This window comes from Lacerta agilis, chromosome 2, assembly GCF_009819535.1.
Source record: "Lacerta agilis isolate rLacAgi1 chromosome 2, rLacAgi1.pri, whole genome shotgun sequence".
Classification (NCBI taxonomy): Eukaryota; Metazoa; Chordata; class Lepidosauria; order Squamata; family Lacertidae; genus Lacerta; species Lacerta agilis.
Genome location: NC_046313.1, coordinates 69,991,287 through 70,007,462, shown reverse-complemented (window position 1 = coordinate 70,007,462; position 16,176 = coordinate 69,991,287). Strand labels below are relative to the sequence as shown.

Here is a 16,176-nt window from a genome sequence, read left to right as displayed (position 1 = left end):
TTTGTTTGTGGGAAGGAAATACAGCAAGGGGCATTCACTCTAATTTGCTTGTGCAGTGTTTATGTACCGTATTTTTCACACCATAAGATGCATTTTTCCCTCCTAAAAAGGAAGGGGAAATCTCTGTGCGTCTTATGGGGCGAAGAAGGCCCACTCACAAGAGCAGGCTTGGTAGCCGCCATTGCAGCTACGAAGCCTGCCACAGCGAGAGGCAGCGGTGGGAGCAGCGGTTCCTTCTGCCACTCGCAAGCGGCAAAGGGGCAGGGGAGAAACAAGCAGCCCGAAGGCTGCTTTTGAGCTGCCCGTTCCTCCCCCCCCCCGCCAAAATCGGCAAAGTGGGTGGAGAAAGAACGTTCCTTCCCCCCCCCCCACTCGCTGTCGAAAGGCTGGCCCTTCGAGAGGCAGCAGCGGGAGAAGCGGCAAGTTCTCAACAATAATGCTGCTGGGCTGCCCCCCCACCACCAGTGCCTCCCCCAACGGTGGCTACCAAGCCTGCTCTTGCAATTCAGAATTTTTTATTTCTTGTTTTCCTACTCTAATAACTAGGTGCGCCTTATGGTCCAGTGCATCCTATGGTGCGAAAAATACGGTATCTTCTCATTAATCACCACTTCATTCCACACTTTTCAGTACATTTCCACATCACTCCTAAGCACAAAAAGTCCTCTAAAAATAAATTGAATTTGTTGTGCTAGGACAACAGAGCACTTTAATCCTATTTAATTGTACAAGCCTAAATTTACATTATGCACGCCAATCTCTCCCACAAAATGCAGGCACTCTGGAGACAACCAAAGGCAGGATCAATAAGAGAAATGCAAGACAGTGGGGTGGATCTTATTTACAAAGGGAGTACCAGTTAATGGATGCAGTGGAGCTTTGATGCATTACTGCTAATTCTAGTTAGAGTTAATTTCCTTGACTAGGACTCAGAGAGCAGAGATGAATTAAAGAGAGCTGAAAGTGGTTTGATAGATGGTGGTTTTAGGATGGGGTGATAGAAGGTAAACTTAGACAAAAAGAGACCATCAGATTAATGTGGTCTGCAATGGGGCCAAACATTTCCAAAGCACAGAGTTTCAGATATACTGCCAGCAGTGATAACAGGCCACAAAAATTAAACAAATCGACCTGGCTTTCTTTGAAAAGCAAACAACTGAGAGGCTTTAGCTGGATAGGAATAGAACTTCAAAGTGTGTACTAGGGTCAGACATGCTAGAAAAATGCTTAATATTTGGTCTCAGCTAAAAGGAAGTTCCCAGCTTGCAGAGGACCAAGGGGCAATGAAGACAATGGCAGGAGGTGTGACTCACAGATATCAAACTAAGTTCAAGGATACGAGGAATGACGGGGTTTACATTTGGAAAGTCCTCGGAGGCGCCCTCCACCCTGGGAGTAGAATAGGTGGGAGAGAGAAAGAAACAGATGGGCTGGCCAAAAGGAAATGAGAAAACTCAAGGCAGGGAGTGCAAAGGAAAGATGTGCTTGAGAGAATAAGGCCAAAAACAATAGCCCACCACAGCAGCAAGACGATGGCTTTCCTAGTGTTGTCAGTGGGGAGTGTCAAGATTGTGGGCCCCAGTGCAGTGGCAAGAGCACAAGGAGGGACAGTCCTTTTTCCTTCTCTGTTTAAATAGCAGTCACCACAGCTAGAAAAACAGAAGCATTGAATGAAAACATGGTAGGTTTCCTTGTTTTTGTTCCTTGTTTTGGAGCCTCCTTTTGTTTGAGAAAGTATTCTGCACAACTCAAAAGCTTGCTTCCAAGCGTTTTTGTATAAAATCGGCCCAAATAAGATGATGATGTCACTTTCACTCTCTTTCACACTAAGACTGCTCATCCCCATTGAACTGCTGCTAAGAGGATGGCCATTTCTCCCCTCCCACTTCCAGCCAGACTCCACCTTTCTACGGGAAGGAAGGGACATATGCCAAGGGCAATGGGTCTACAGCATCACACAGTTTCTGTCTCATGGCTCCCTTGCCCAAATGAAAACGGAACGAATGAAAGAGCCAGAAAGAAAGTATTCTTAGCAATGAAGGTTCTCAGACATGGTTTTCTTCTCTTAGTCTGGTTACCCTAGTATGTTGTTGTTGTTGTTGTTGTTGTTGTTGTTGTTGTTGTTGTTGTTTTAAGTGATGTGGATCAGTTAATTTCCATGTGACATGCAATCTGTCTCCAGGAACAATTGTACATAGAGAGTGCAAAGTCCACACACTGCATCCCTTGATGGGTTACTTATTGTTCGTCAGTGTTCTACACTAATACTGCACCCACACCACTATATAGGCAGTTGTGTCTCTGTATAGGCCAGTGTGGTGTAGTGGTTAAGAGTGGTAGTCTCATAATCTGGGGAACCGGGTTCACGTCCCTGCTCTTCCACATGCAGCTGCTGGGTGACCTTGGGCTAGTCACACTTCTTTGAAGTCTCTCAGCCTCACTCACCTCACAGAGTGTTTGTTGTGGGGGAGGAAGGGAAAGGAGATTGTGAGCCGCTTTGAGACTCCTTTGGGTAGTGATAAAGTGGGATATCAAATCCAAACTCTTCTATAAAGAGCTGCAGCCCCACCCCTATGATTGACTCAGCCCTTCAAAGCCGGTAAGAAGAAACCATTCAGGAAAGGAACCAACTTCTTTTTTTTCTTTTCTTTTTTGTAAATTTTTATTCCAAGTAACATTTTTACAGATCAGTTTCATTTGTTGAGACATTAGTATTACATTAGGAAGAAGAGGGGGAGAGAGGTGGAGGGGGGAAAGACGAGTGGGGTCGGGGTCGGGTGGCGATGTTTCTATTTTACTTAATATATGTGAAAGGAACCAACTTCTAACACATTACTGTGTCTCTTCTTGGCTATTTCCCCACCAGCATTCAATTCTCAGAGCCCTGACTTTAAAAAAAAATTAACCATAGTGGCCCAATTTCTTGTCACACATTAATACTCCTTGCATTATTGTTGTTATTATTATCAGTGCTTTTTTTCTTTTAAAAATGTTTAGGTGTACTCTCATTTTGACTCAAGAACCATTTTATAGTTCAAATTGGGAAAAATAAATACAGTAAATGGACAAAAGTACAGTCATACCTTGGTTCTCCAACAGAATGCCTTCTGGGAGTCCCGTTCGACTCTTGGAACCGTTCGAGAACCAAGGCACGGCTTCTGATTGGCTGCAGGAGCAATTGGAAGCTGCAGAAGCAGCGCCGGACGTTCGGCTTCTGAAAATTGTTCTCAGGAGAGAGTGAGCAGGAATGACAATTGGGTTTTCTGCAGGTTACTGCTTGTTATGATTTATTGCTAAAGAATGAGTATTCTGGGGGAAAGTGGCAGGGCAAAGGCAAAACCACACAGACCCATGCCTAGAAAGCACGAGACAAGCAGGAAACCACTTGGACCCACCTGTGCTTTCTAGGCAAGGTACAGGTAGAAGTGTGGATGAGCCCACCATCTTCATCTTTCTGTTTGCATGCGCCACCTTACAGACCTCCTGAGATCAAACAGCTCTCAGCTGCTCTTGGACTCTGAGGATGAGCTGGCACTCCAGACACTACTTGTGGACGAAAAGAGGGCATGGCTGATGGCAGGTGCTAAGGACCACATATTTTTGCTCAACCTTGACATCCCCAACAAAGAGCCGCAGAAGGTTAGAGTGCCAAAGGAGGTTGCTTTGGGGTGGGCTGGGCTGGGAAGGGAGGAAAACAGGAAACAGTAATCAGGATTTGGTCCATGTGCTATACAGGGTATGTGGGGAGAGAAGTGGAAGGGACGTCTCATTAGGTGAGTGGACCTCGTTTCCCATGTGCATATCTCGCTTACTGCTGCAATGGATTCCATCCACATTCTTGGTTGTGTTTTCTCTTCCAGATTTTCTGGCCAGCTCCTAGAGAGCAAATGGAGCACTGCAGACTGGCTGGGAAGAATCCTAAGGTAAAAATGGTGGACTTTAGGCTCCATGGTTTAGGTTGAGGTGCCTCCTGAATGATCTGTGATCACTAACTACAATGCAATCCTATACATGCTTACTCAGAAGTAAGTCTCACTGAACTGATGTTGATGTTGATATTACCACCATCAATCATTATTTTACAAATTTATAAACTACTTTATAACCTGAGGCCATCAAAGCAGCATACAACACAAAAATAAGATAAAATACTACAAAAACCATAAATCCTAAAAACAAAAAACCATTCTTACATGCTCTAAAGCCATTCATACAAATGTACAATTAATAGTCTATAATTCACTGAGGCTTACTCCCACGTAAGTATAGGATATAGGATTGTAGCTAAGAATGTATAAAGACATTCGTTTAGTGATTTGTGGTTGTGTACAGGCAGGAGCAACTTCTCAAACAGTGAGTAGATGAGTAAATCAGGCTATGGCCTCAATCCAGCATCAGTAGCTTGTAGGGCTGGGCAATATATCAATATATCGTCCAAAATCAGTTTGAAGTTCACATCGTGATAATTGTTTCATAATATTTGAGCTGGCAATATATTGCTGAATCACCATGTGTGTAAGGCGATATTTGGTTTTCAGCACTGCGATAACTCACCAGCTAAGCATTGCAATAACTCACCAGCAAAACGTTGCAAAGTTATCAGCAGCTAAACCTCAAATTATCACCATGAGGTGATTGATAATATCACAATTTCTCAGTTTTAGACCCTGAAGTAGTAGCAGTTGCCAGGACATTGTCCTATTTGCCTCTGCATAACTCCTTCCTTATTTCAGATATCGTGATATATCGATATATTGCAATGTTTAGCTAGTTTTCAAAACCAGATTTTGAAAACCAGCTATCGCCCAGCAAATACCATTAGATGCAGATCTTGAAAATAACTTGTAAGTCAGAGACGTCCTTTCCTTTCATGGTGGGAATACTGGATCAGACCAAAAATGTCCAAGTAAAATCCTGCCATCTTTTACATCTTTGACTCCTTTACTAGATGGAATGTGCCAATTTCATCCGCTTTCTCCAGCATTTCAACAGCACTCATGTGTTTGCCTGTGGAACAGGCTCCTACCAGCCCATATGTGCCTTCATATATCTCAGAGCTGGAGTGGAGGTGAGTTGCATCCACAGGGCCAGTATTACAGGTAGCAGAATATAGATGCTGTGTAACTCTTTCTGCATCCAACTTCTCCCTCTATGCGTACTACTGTATATTTGAGAGCAGGGGAATGATTGTCGTATTGACTTCTTGTGTCATATAAAAAAGCCAGCATTTTATTTTGACCTCTGTGTTTTGCAATATCACCTGCTTCTCTGAGGAACAGGGAATTCTTTCACTGAGACTCTTCTCTGATGCTTTCCATGGTAAGGAAGGAAGACAGCTGCCCACTCTTCCAGCCTTTTTCAGAAGATGTCTTTATGTGTTTGCTCCTTCTGCAGACAGCACAAAAACATTTTGTAGAGATACCCAGAGTGAATAAGTGATGAGGGATTTAGGAGACAATCACTTATTCTCTTCAGGTATTATTATTATCCACACCAGCATTCTGCCCTCTCTAGTAACTCCATGGCAACCATCCCAGCAGTGGGTGAAATCCTGTAATCTGTTCACTTGGGCCAATCCCGCCAATTCCAGTCAGACTTTGGCATAATACCCTAGACACAGGCTTAAGGCCATTCTTGACTTTTTGGCTTATGTTGGTCAAAAGCCAAATTCTTTGGATTTGCACAATACAAGTACAAATAATAAGTGGGCACCACATTGCTTAGTATCTTTATACCTGATTTCAAGGTTTCAGGGAGCTTCAAATCAATCACCTCATTAATCCTGTTAATTTGTGGTGATGGTCTCTCCTAAGGAAATGGATTGTTTAAGATCTATAAGGCTTATCCACACTTACCTTTCCTCCATGCTTTCCAGGCCTGGTCCACGCTTCAAAGCTCTGTATCTGAATGTTGTTGTTTCTTTTACTCTGGAGCTTTCCCTGCAGAATCTCATTCTTTACTTCTTCACTGCTGAATCAGAGCAAATGGCAATCCGTGAAAAAGCAGTCAAAGGTAGTGTTAAAGGGCAGTGGAGAAATGGGAACTGAGACACATTGGGCAAGAAAGCCCAAAGCACGCAAATGCACAATGTGCGTGGGAGGCTGAGGCCTTTTTAGTGATGTAAAGTATAAAGAGGAGAGAGGAACTTCAGACCATCTAACAGGTTAACCTTCTGCTTTTCTGGACTCAGCCCTCTGAATGCCAGTTACTGGGAATCACAGTTTGGGAGAGTCCTCTTTCAAACTTCATTTAAGTGTCTTGTTGGCCACTATGAGAACAAGATGCTGGACTAGATGGGCTTTTCTTATTCACTTCAAAGTAAAGAGAAGCAAAATAAATAACTCTCCTGGCCTGCATCATTAGAGTTGCAACTGTAGGATAATTTTTTCAAGTATGTTCAGTAAAGGGCAGCTCCATAGCACTGAGAAAACAACCAATCTGGAACTTCTGTGAGGCTGCCACTCTGTGGAAAAGCTTCACAGCACGCCTAAAGCATTTTTACAACTTTAGCACCAAAGACAAGGTAGGTAGTGCTGACTATTTGAGTTGTAGAGGTGGAGAAGACCAAAAATAATTTAGTCTAACCCCATGCCACATGCCACCCATCCATTTGGGCCCCTACAAAACTGTCCACACAGTCCAGACTGCAATGGGTATCACATGCAGGTGACAAGTGAACCACAGTAAGATACTCCTGTGCCAAATAGTTTGGGTGTACGCAAAGAGAGTGGAAAGGGGTGATGACAGTGGTTAAAATAACAGCATGCACTGTAAAACTCTCTAATTCAGGAGGTTCCCTGGAGAGCAGCCAGGACTGTTGAGCCAATTTCTTTGAAGTGTAAAACAATCTCCGCTGTGAGCATGACTGCTCTGTTTACAGTGATGCTTATGAAATCTTTTCCATGGTCCTCTGCAGGAACCAGTGGTGCCAGCTATGCAGCTGGTGATGTCCTCCATAGAATCTGGAAGAGGCAAGTGTCCATACAGCCCCCATGAGCCTTTCACAGGGCTGCTCATAGGTAAGAGGGTCTGTGAACAGAAAGCAGGCATGAAACCTAGACAATGGCTTCTTGTATCCAATAGCATCCCTCGACTGACAGAATGCTATTTGATTCAGCAGAGGCTTCTAGGACCCAAAGTCAGGAGGAAGAAGCATCCGTTTCCCCAGATCTTCCTTTATCCTGCAGGCCACTGACCACACTGTTCCAAAAGATCCCCCAAACTTCTTCATATTTTGAGGTGGGGGAGAGGGGAGAGGGGAGAGGAAATAAGCAAAAATGGCCTCCCTCCCCTTTTCACTAATGTAGGCCTTCTCTGGATCAATCAGAGCACAATTGGATCCAACCTAATATATGCTAGGATCATTTAAGACAAATGCAATATGTATTAGCAGGTTTAGTTCCAGCAGTGGCCTTTGAAGTCTTTGTCTCTGTGTGCATCCTTTCTTCAGTGGCAGAAATAGGGAAGTTACAGGTGGGTAGCCGTGTTGGTCTGCCATAGTCGAAACAAAATAGGAAATTCTTTCCAGTAGCACCTTAGAGACCAACTGAGTTTGTTCTTGGTATGAGCTTTCGTGTGCATGTATCTGAAGAAGTGTGCATGCACACGAAAGCTCATACCAAGAACAAACTCAGTTGGTCTCTAAGTTGCTACTGGAAAGAATTTCCTATTTTGTTTCGAGAAATAGGGAACCTCAAGTACAGGGAGCACATGTAGCCCTCCTCTCTGTCCGGCCCTTGGAACTTTTGCCAGGCCACACCCCCTCCCAAGTCACACCCCTCAGCCCTATTTTGCCATCCTCCTTGTCTGTCTGGTGTTTCTGTCTGGCTGGAATGTGCCCCTGAACATCCTGCTTGTCTACATGGAGGATAGAGAAGGATGTGTGATTATGAAGAAACTAGCCCTCTGTTCAAAAAACTAAAATGCACATTCATTGCTCTGCTGACTTTACTCTGCTGACTTTACTCCTGCCCTGCCCACCACTGACATGTGTCCCCCTCCCTGAAGGTTGCGGTCCTCATGTGGATAAAGGTTCCCCACTCTCTGATCCATGGTCTCTGGTCAAGGCCAGCACTTCCATGGGTCAAGGCAAAAAAAATTGTTCCAGTCAGCAGATCCACCTGCCCCACCATTGGAAGCCCTGCCACAGCTTTGCCCATGCCACCACTGCTGCTGCCACAATGTCCTTGCCCTAACATGGCACCCTCACCACCACTGAAGCATTGTGGCAAGGGTGCAGTTGTGGTGGCGGCACAGGGCCAGGAGGAGGTCCAAATCTGTGTGGGTGCAGTGTTGGCAGAGCATCAGCAGGGCATTTTGCCCACAGCAGCAAAATGTTCTGGGACACCCCTGTCTCTGATATATTAATCTTCTTTCCTATTAATGCATCTCCATACTGAATGAGGACTTTTCTATTTGTTGAACACTGAGGAGGGGGGTCAGAGAGCAATCATACATAAATTGTTAGCCCAATATTATTTTTCTTACTTAAAATGTGCAGAGTGTATGCATGAAGCGAAATAAACTTCCTTAGAGATCTGGAACGTAGCTTTTCTGCCAATATTTTCTTTTTTTTCCCTTTTTGGATTTCACAGATGGGGAGTTTTATTCAGGCACTTCTGTTGACTTCATGGGCAGCAGTGCTGCTTTTTTCCGTACACAGCTTGACAGGGTTGACCAGAACTACATCCGGACAGAACAGAACCAGGACTACTGGTTAAATGGTAAGTGGGTGATGGCAGAAGCTGCTGCTCAGAATATGATCTTTGTTAGCCAACAAGTCTGCTATTATTGTGCATGTATCTCTTCATCTACAGCAAGGATGTGGAACCTAAACCAGCTAATGTGGCTGTGTTGCCATCATGATAACAGGAGGGCGGATAACTCATAACACTTCAACCCCATTGCCTAAAAATATCAAATCAAATTCTTACATTTCACTCCAAAAAATATTTCCATGTATTACCATGAGATCTTGGGGAGTTTTATAAACATAATCTTCTTGGCACTAATAATAATAATAATAATAATAATAATAATAATAATAATAATAATAAACAGTTGCCATACATTATAGAAAGGATGGGGGTTAGAATTCCCTTTGGTTACATGAATCTGGCGTGTCAGCTTTTCAGGCAGGGCTACTGTCCTTGCCCATTGCATGGTCATTTCCATGCATGCTGCCATGAGGAGGAATAGAAAAAGTTCTTTATGAGCAATTGGTGGAGCAGACATGTCCTTTCTTCCAAGCAAAGCAAGTTGAGGGAAAGGTTGTAGGTCTGTTTTGTATAATAAACTCAGTCTTTAAACAACAAAATCCAAAACGGATGAACAGATTTACATTGACACACAAATTAACTCAATCGTGTGTTTTTTTTCCTGCCTGGAGAGAAATGGGTGGGATCTCTTGGTGATAGCGATACTTTTGGACTGAGATTGACTGAGTAGTGCACAGAACCGACCGGCCAGAGACCAGGAGATGGGTAGAAATGTCTCCCTGAGCCACTCTACAATCAGAGGGATTGTGGAGGAATGTGTGGGACATGAAAATGTGGGGCAAGATATCACCAGAAGCCTCCGCTACTACAGCCATGCTACCCTGGAAAGGAGGGCTTCAGCAGCAGGGTCGCAGCCAGAGTAGCAACGCCTTCCTGCCTCAGGCGGCAAAGTTTCATAATTGTGGGTTTTCTTTTGTCCTTTTGTATTTTTTTTGCAACTGTAGTTGTCCTCTTTTATTGTTATCTTGATTTTTAAAAATCATTTATGTATACATATACAGCTATATTGTTCTGCCAGCAATTTTTAACTGAATTGTAGCTGTGACTCCTTGATTTCTGCATTGCAGGGGTGACCCTTGGAATCCTTTCTCACTCTAAAATTCTGTGATCCTATGGATTTAAACTGAATTCCTCTCCTTGCAGAGCCTGTGTTTATTGGTGCATATGCTATTCCTGACACCTACAACCATGATGATGATAAGGTGTACTTCTTTTTCCGGGAGACTGCAGTGGAAGCTGGACAGTGGGAGAGAAGGCGCATCTATACCCGGGTGGCACGGGTCTGCAAGGTCAGCGAAGGGCGTCAACTGGACAACCCAGCTGTGATTTAAAGAATCAGCTCAGCCTATAAGAACCAATGCTTCCTGGTCTGAATATTTAGTGTTTGCCAAGATTATTGTGCTTTTAAGAGGCCAGAAAGGGATGCTGAGAGCTCCCTCCCCACCCTAGTGGGATGACCTGTTTTTTTTTTTTTTTTTTTGTCTGAATGTGAATCCTTCTCAGAGTGACACTGGGACCCAGATGCTGGGTACATAAAATCTTTTTTTTCCTCCTATGATGGGAGTTGGGAACCTCTGGCTTTCTAGATGTTGCTGGACTCCAACTCACACGACTCACCCTTGAACTCGGTAACATCGAATTTGTAATTTGTAAGATTGCATTTTTCTCTCATATATTGATTTGAGACTGGTACCGGTACATATATTCTTTGAGTTTGTATTATTTTGTGTTATCGTACGCATTGCATTGAGATATTTAGTGTGCAATATACTTTAATTTTGTGGTTGATGAGGACTCCAACTCACATCAGCCCCAGCCAGTATAGTCAGTGGTCAGGGATGATGGGTGTTGTAGTCTAGAGAGCCAGAGGATTCCCATCACTGTTCTACAGCTTCCAGTGTGGATAATGCTCCTTCTCGCTCTGTTTTGGAACATGGTACTCATCTGATAAGCGTTCTTTTCATGAGGCAGAACAACCACCTTGAAGTCAGAAAGTGTGCATTGAGAACCAGCCTGAGGTTGCAGCCATGTTGCCATTGCAATCCAATGTTGACTTAGGACTCCATGGGATTCCTTCTGAGTAAACGTGCATGGAAGTAGGGGGGGAATGGCCCTGTTCCGCTTTCCTAGAAGGGCTGGACAATTCTGACCATCCAAAGTTTTAAGACACACCAGTTGTGTGACCATGATAGGGTTGATTCCAGTCAAAGCAGTAGCTTGGGACAGGGACATAGGCTATCCATAAGTGGATGAAGAGATTATAGTCCTGACTGGCTCCTCTTTGTGGCTGGCAGAATGATGTTGGTGGGAAGCACAGCCTCATCAATCGTTGGAGCACATTCCTAAAAGCCCGGCTGGTTTGCTCCATTCCAGGTCTGCAGGGCACCGAAACACACTTTGATCAGCTAGGTAAGTTTGCTTTGTGTCCTCTCATTCTTTCCTGTGGTAATCAGTGATTACTATTATTGGTGGGGAGTGACTTGGATCCTGCAGTACTGGTTCAGCATAGTTTTTCTATGCCTTCCTCTCTGCCCCACCTTGAACCTTGCTTGAGTGAGTGGGTGAATCTGTGGGAAGGAAGTTCCTCCATTTTACTTTTTCAATGGCTGGATGGCCATCATCATATGTATTGGGGTGAGGACATTATTTCTTGATGCTTAATTTGAAAGCTCTTTCCCCCCAAACCTGCACTTTTCACTCTGAGGTGGGCAGACCAATACTTGTACTTCTTTCTGGGGAGGGACTCTTTTCCAATGTGCAGTCCTCTGTGATCAGAAATGGGAAATGTGGCCACTACTGCTGCGAGAGCACTGAGGGACTTTAATACACAACAATATTTTACCAGACATTAAGTACTCAGTTGACGACACCCTTTTTTCAACAGCAAAAATCAAGCACACCAGTCACTACCCAACCCACATCCTTATTATTTAATACAAGACATAGCGCAGTTAATAACTGATACTTTATTTTCTGATTATTTATCATTTAATAGTTGTGTGTAGGTATGCATGCATTCCCCTTTAAGCAAAACAGTTTGGGAAGACACACTAGTTTCTAGTTTATCCAGGGTGTAGAATTCAACTTGTCTTGGGCTAAGACTCTTGGCACAGAATTTTAATTTTTCTAGTGCAGAGGATACACCATTCTAGTCATAACTAGTACAGCAGGATTTGATGTGTTCTTCCTACCAGTTCCCCCGACTCTGTCTTAACAGCTGTGTAGTACCTGCTTAGGTGGTGTTGGGGTTTTTGGAGCTGAAGCTGCAATTGCCAACAGGGTGGAGACATTATGATTAGAGCTCTCCCTTGTGTTCAGTCTTCAAGATGGTTCTAGCAGCCAGTCACAGACCTCCTCATCTCATCTCATGTGTTCCCCACCCCAATGTTTCTTTCCAGAGGATGTATTCCTCCTTCACACCCGTAATGCACAGAACCCCCTCATTTATGGCCTCTTCACAGTGTCAAGGTGAGTGTTAAGATGAACAACCCACATCAGGAAATTGACTCATTGTTTGTGCACACACCAGACGTGCTTCAGCGTTGACAAAGGCTAACACATCATTTAAACACAGTGCTTGTGCACAGATACCTTATGCAACGAGAGTTCCCTTGGCTGTGAATTGGAGGCATGAAAAAGCACTACCAGACAGTCCAAAAACTTGGAAAATGTAGTGCACCTTGTGCTAAGCCACTCATAGGCATGGGGGAGGTGGGATGGGGTTTTGTGCAGTATTCCATTACGAAACACAACACTCCACAAAGCAAGGATCAACATGGAGGACAGTTAGTGAGAACAAAGTGCTTCTCTGAATCAATGCTGGAATGCAGGAAATGTTAAAAGAACATGATTTGAAGGGAAACTAATTCTTTAAGGATAGACCTCTCTGTGATGATTTAATGCAGAGGTAGGGAACCTGAGGTCCTCCAAATCCTTGAATAAAGTGCCTATTTTCTAAGATAGAAACCTTTCAACATAACAGTTTTTCAGATGTGCACAATGCATGTCCCATATAGCCACAGCATCAGTAGAATATGATTCTAGGATTTGCCAGTTACTTTTGTCCCCTCTTCTTTCCCAGTGGCATTTTTAGTGGCTCCGCTGTGTGCGTTTACTCTTTGGCAGCCATTCGGGCTGCTTTCAATGGACCCTTTGCACATAAGGAAGGCTTGGACTATCAGTGGGTGGAATTCAGGGGACGGATCCCCTACCCCCGCCCTGGAACGGTACGTCTTTAAAACACAAACGTTTCAGCCAGGGATGGGGAGTTCAGAATCTGATTCAGTTTGCATTAAAAAGGTGAGCCTAACAACCAGTAACTTGCACTTTCTGGAACAATAAAAATAAAACAAAACAGCCTTCCTTCAGCACTTGCAGTTTTCCACATTTTGCAATGCACATAAAGTGTGCTTAAAATTCATATAGTAGTGAAAAGACATACACAAATGTATTATGTTAACAACAGAGAACCAGCACAAACGACGCTGACACCAAACCATACATATATTAAGTTAAGAAGAAACATCGCCACCCCACCCCACCCCGTTCCCCCCACCCCCACCTCCCTTTCTTCCTAATGTCTCAACAAACAAAACAGATGTGTAAAAATGCCGCATGGGAAAACACGAGAGAGACATTGCATACACCTTTGTAAAACAATAAAATTCTTAATAAAAAAGTGTTAAAAATGCATTATGTTAGTTAGGGAAAGTTGCTTTGCAAAAATGTGTATAGTAGGCAAAATTGCATAGGAACTTTAGTATAAATTTGTACTAAAATGCTGATGAATTGTCATGAAGACTTTTTCTGCCAGCCCATTAATAGGGAGGTTGAAAAGAACTAGGTGGCAGTCACATATTGGTAGGCTCTGAGGTACCCCCATTGCTTTCGTTATTTTGCTGCTACAGAACAAGAAGGCTACTTGTTGTGGAACTTGAATCTTGTACTGTCTTGTACCCTTTCCCTCTTTTTATGACCTCATTCTTTCTCTGCCAGTGTCCCAGCGAAACGTATGACCCACTCCTCCAGTCAACAAAGGATTTTCCTGATGAAGTGATTGCCTTCATGCGCACCCACCATCTGATGTGGGACCCCATCTATCCACTCCACTGGAAGCCTGTTCTGATGAGAGCCAATGTAGCCTTCCAGATCAGGCAGATGCTGGTGGACAGAGTGGAGACAGAGGCTGGACCCGTTGATGTCCTCTTCCTTGGAACAGGTAGAGGATTCTAGCTAAAGATGTCTCTCCTCTCTTTGTGACGCACTACATCACAATGGTCTTTTTTCCCATGGGCCCCTCATGTGTCCTTTCCAGCTCAGCAGGCAAAGGAAGGCGAGGGATGGTAGTGCCCAAATGTCATGATGCCATGATTAAAAGAGGCTGTCGTAGCAATTTAGAGTTTCCCCAGTCAAAATGCTATAAAATAATCGGACAACTTTATATTATGAAATGGTCCCTGGTGTTATTCTGGAAAGCTGTTAACAAAGAACTGCCCGTCCCTAAGAATCTCACCTCAGTAGGTATTGCATTAGATCAAATAGGAGCTCCAGAGGTTGAGAGGGAAGGATTTGAGGTACCAGGCTAAAGAGGTTCAAGGTTGTGATCCTAAACACACTTATTGGAAGTATAGCCATCAAATTTGATGGATTGACTTCAGAGCAAAGAAGAGTTTTAGAATGGCCTAACAAGAAACTGAAAGTGAGAGGTTTTGCTAATTGTTACATTACAATTATTTGTCCAGTTGAGACTTAGGGTGCAATTAGATATGGTGGTGGCCATGATTCAACCCAAAACATGCAAAATGTCTACAAAGCAGCAGGGCTTGGGGAGGGGAATTTTTTAATGCATACCACAGCATGGGAGTTTGGTGATGGAAGCCATGCCTTTCCACTGCCTGTGTTTGTGGCCTTGAACCTCTTTCCCTCACCATTTTTCTCCCCATGAGGGTTGCTTCCTAGGAGAAACACAGCTAGAGAGAAGCAAATGTAGGAAGCGGGTTATGGATGAGGAGGAATATCCATTTCACCCCTCCCTCCCTCCCCACCCACGCCATGCTGATCTCTTTCTGGCTCTTTAAGGGGAAAGAGCAGCATGCCGGTACTGGCTGTCATGACCACATTTTGCTTGGTCCAGCCCATGAGCATTCTTTGTACACTATTTCTTACAAAGCCTTGTAGCAGTTTTTGTTTATTAACATGAGTATAATTGGAAATAAGAAGTGACCCTTCCAGTTGCTAATTGAAGCATAATTTTCCTACTAGCAGTGCTTTCTTATAGGGGGGGAAAGGCGCTGGTACTGTGTACCCTTGAGTATCCCCAGAAAAAAAGCACTGCCTACCAGTAAAAATATGATTCTCTACAAAGTATTGAAAGATACACATTTTAAACAAATATAAAGATGTAAAGTAGGATTCCAGAAACTACAGGCTGTCATTTTGGATAGGGATCACTGAAAACATCAGCTTGGTACATTGCAGCTATCAAAACAATGCTAGACATTATTAGCAAAGAGATGAAATATAACAAAGAAAATATCATAATAGCTCTATATAAATATGCTTGATGAGTCCACATCTTGAGCACAGCATGCAACTAATCTGATCGTGATATCCGAAGAAAGACATATCACAGCCAAAAAATTATATGGAAACAACACATTATTGCTGCAGTGGAATACCTTCCATATGAAAATCTTCCATACAAAAGATTATGGAAGATAGTTGTGGGATATCTTCAGTGTTCAGCGGTGTTGTGCATTGAACAGCTATTGTTATTTATTAATCACATATTCCCAAAGCAATGTACAAAACATAATAAAAACAGCACAGAAAACAAACCTGAAAGCAACACCAAGTGGACACCCATGGCAGAGACCTATTCATCCAGCTGGGAAAGCTATTTTGGAACAGAAATGCCCCTGGGAATATAGGACATATATCTACACTACACATTTGTATCATTGGGGGAAAGTATGGGTCAGGTGCTCATAACCAAGTTAATAAGAAAAGTGTTTTGCTTCTGTAGTTGATGGTGGCAGATATGGTGGGTTCAGCTTGTGCTTGCATTCTAGTGTAGGATAAAGGGAAGGGTTAGGGGAAACAGACCAATCAGCAAAGTTGCAGTAGGCTGAGTAGCCACATTGCCCTGCCACCACCCATCCTGCGTACCTTAACTGTGCAGCATGTGGACATGTATGGGTTGCACACATCAACCCTATGCATGGCATTAACATAATTATGTTGATTCTCATATTAGGGAAAGCAGCCCAACATTTCCACTTTTCCTCAAACACAAAATAACAATCTGCAACTGATGCAGAAGCCAACACAATCTTGGCTGGCATTTGTACTACTGAGAGTTTGGCAACCCTACAGAGTTTTGGCATGACAGTGTATGGGA

At 43.5% G+C, this 16,176-nt stretch overlaps 1 protein-coding gene across 4 annotated transcripts in view; it reads left to right on the top strand.

Moving 5' to 3' along the window:
* LOC117041653 (semaphorin-3D-like) overlaps positions 1–16,176 on the top strand; it is a 45,619-nt gene that overhangs the window by 19,502 nt on the left and 9,941 nt on the right. For 3 of the 4 annotated variants that reach the window (XR_004425997.1, XM_033140640.1, XM_033140641.1), the window contains exons 3-12: positions 3,479–3,639; positions 3,861–3,923; positions 4,949–5,068; positions 6,917–7,019; positions 8,595–8,723; positions 9,921–10,066; positions 11,072–11,186; positions 12,176–12,245; positions 12,859–13,003; positions 13,773–13,995. Coding sequence is in view for 3 of the 4 variants with exons in the window: in XM_033140640.1 (XP_032996531.1) it covers positions 3,479–3,639; positions 3,861–3,923; positions 4,949–5,068; positions 6,917–7,019; positions 8,595–8,723; positions 9,921–10,066; positions 11,072–11,186; positions 12,176–12,245; positions 12,859–13,003; positions 13,773–13,995 (1,275 nt within the window). In the remaining variant the exon portion in view is untranslated. Of the gene's footprint in view, positions 1–737; positions 904–3,478; positions 3,640–3,860; positions 3,924–4,948; positions 5,069–6,916; positions 7,020–8,594; positions 8,724–9,920; positions 10,067–11,071; positions 11,187–12,175; positions 12,246–12,858; positions 13,004–13,772; positions 13,996–16,176 lie in introns of those variants that run through there. The other variant, XM_033140642.1, reaches the window with a different exon arrangement.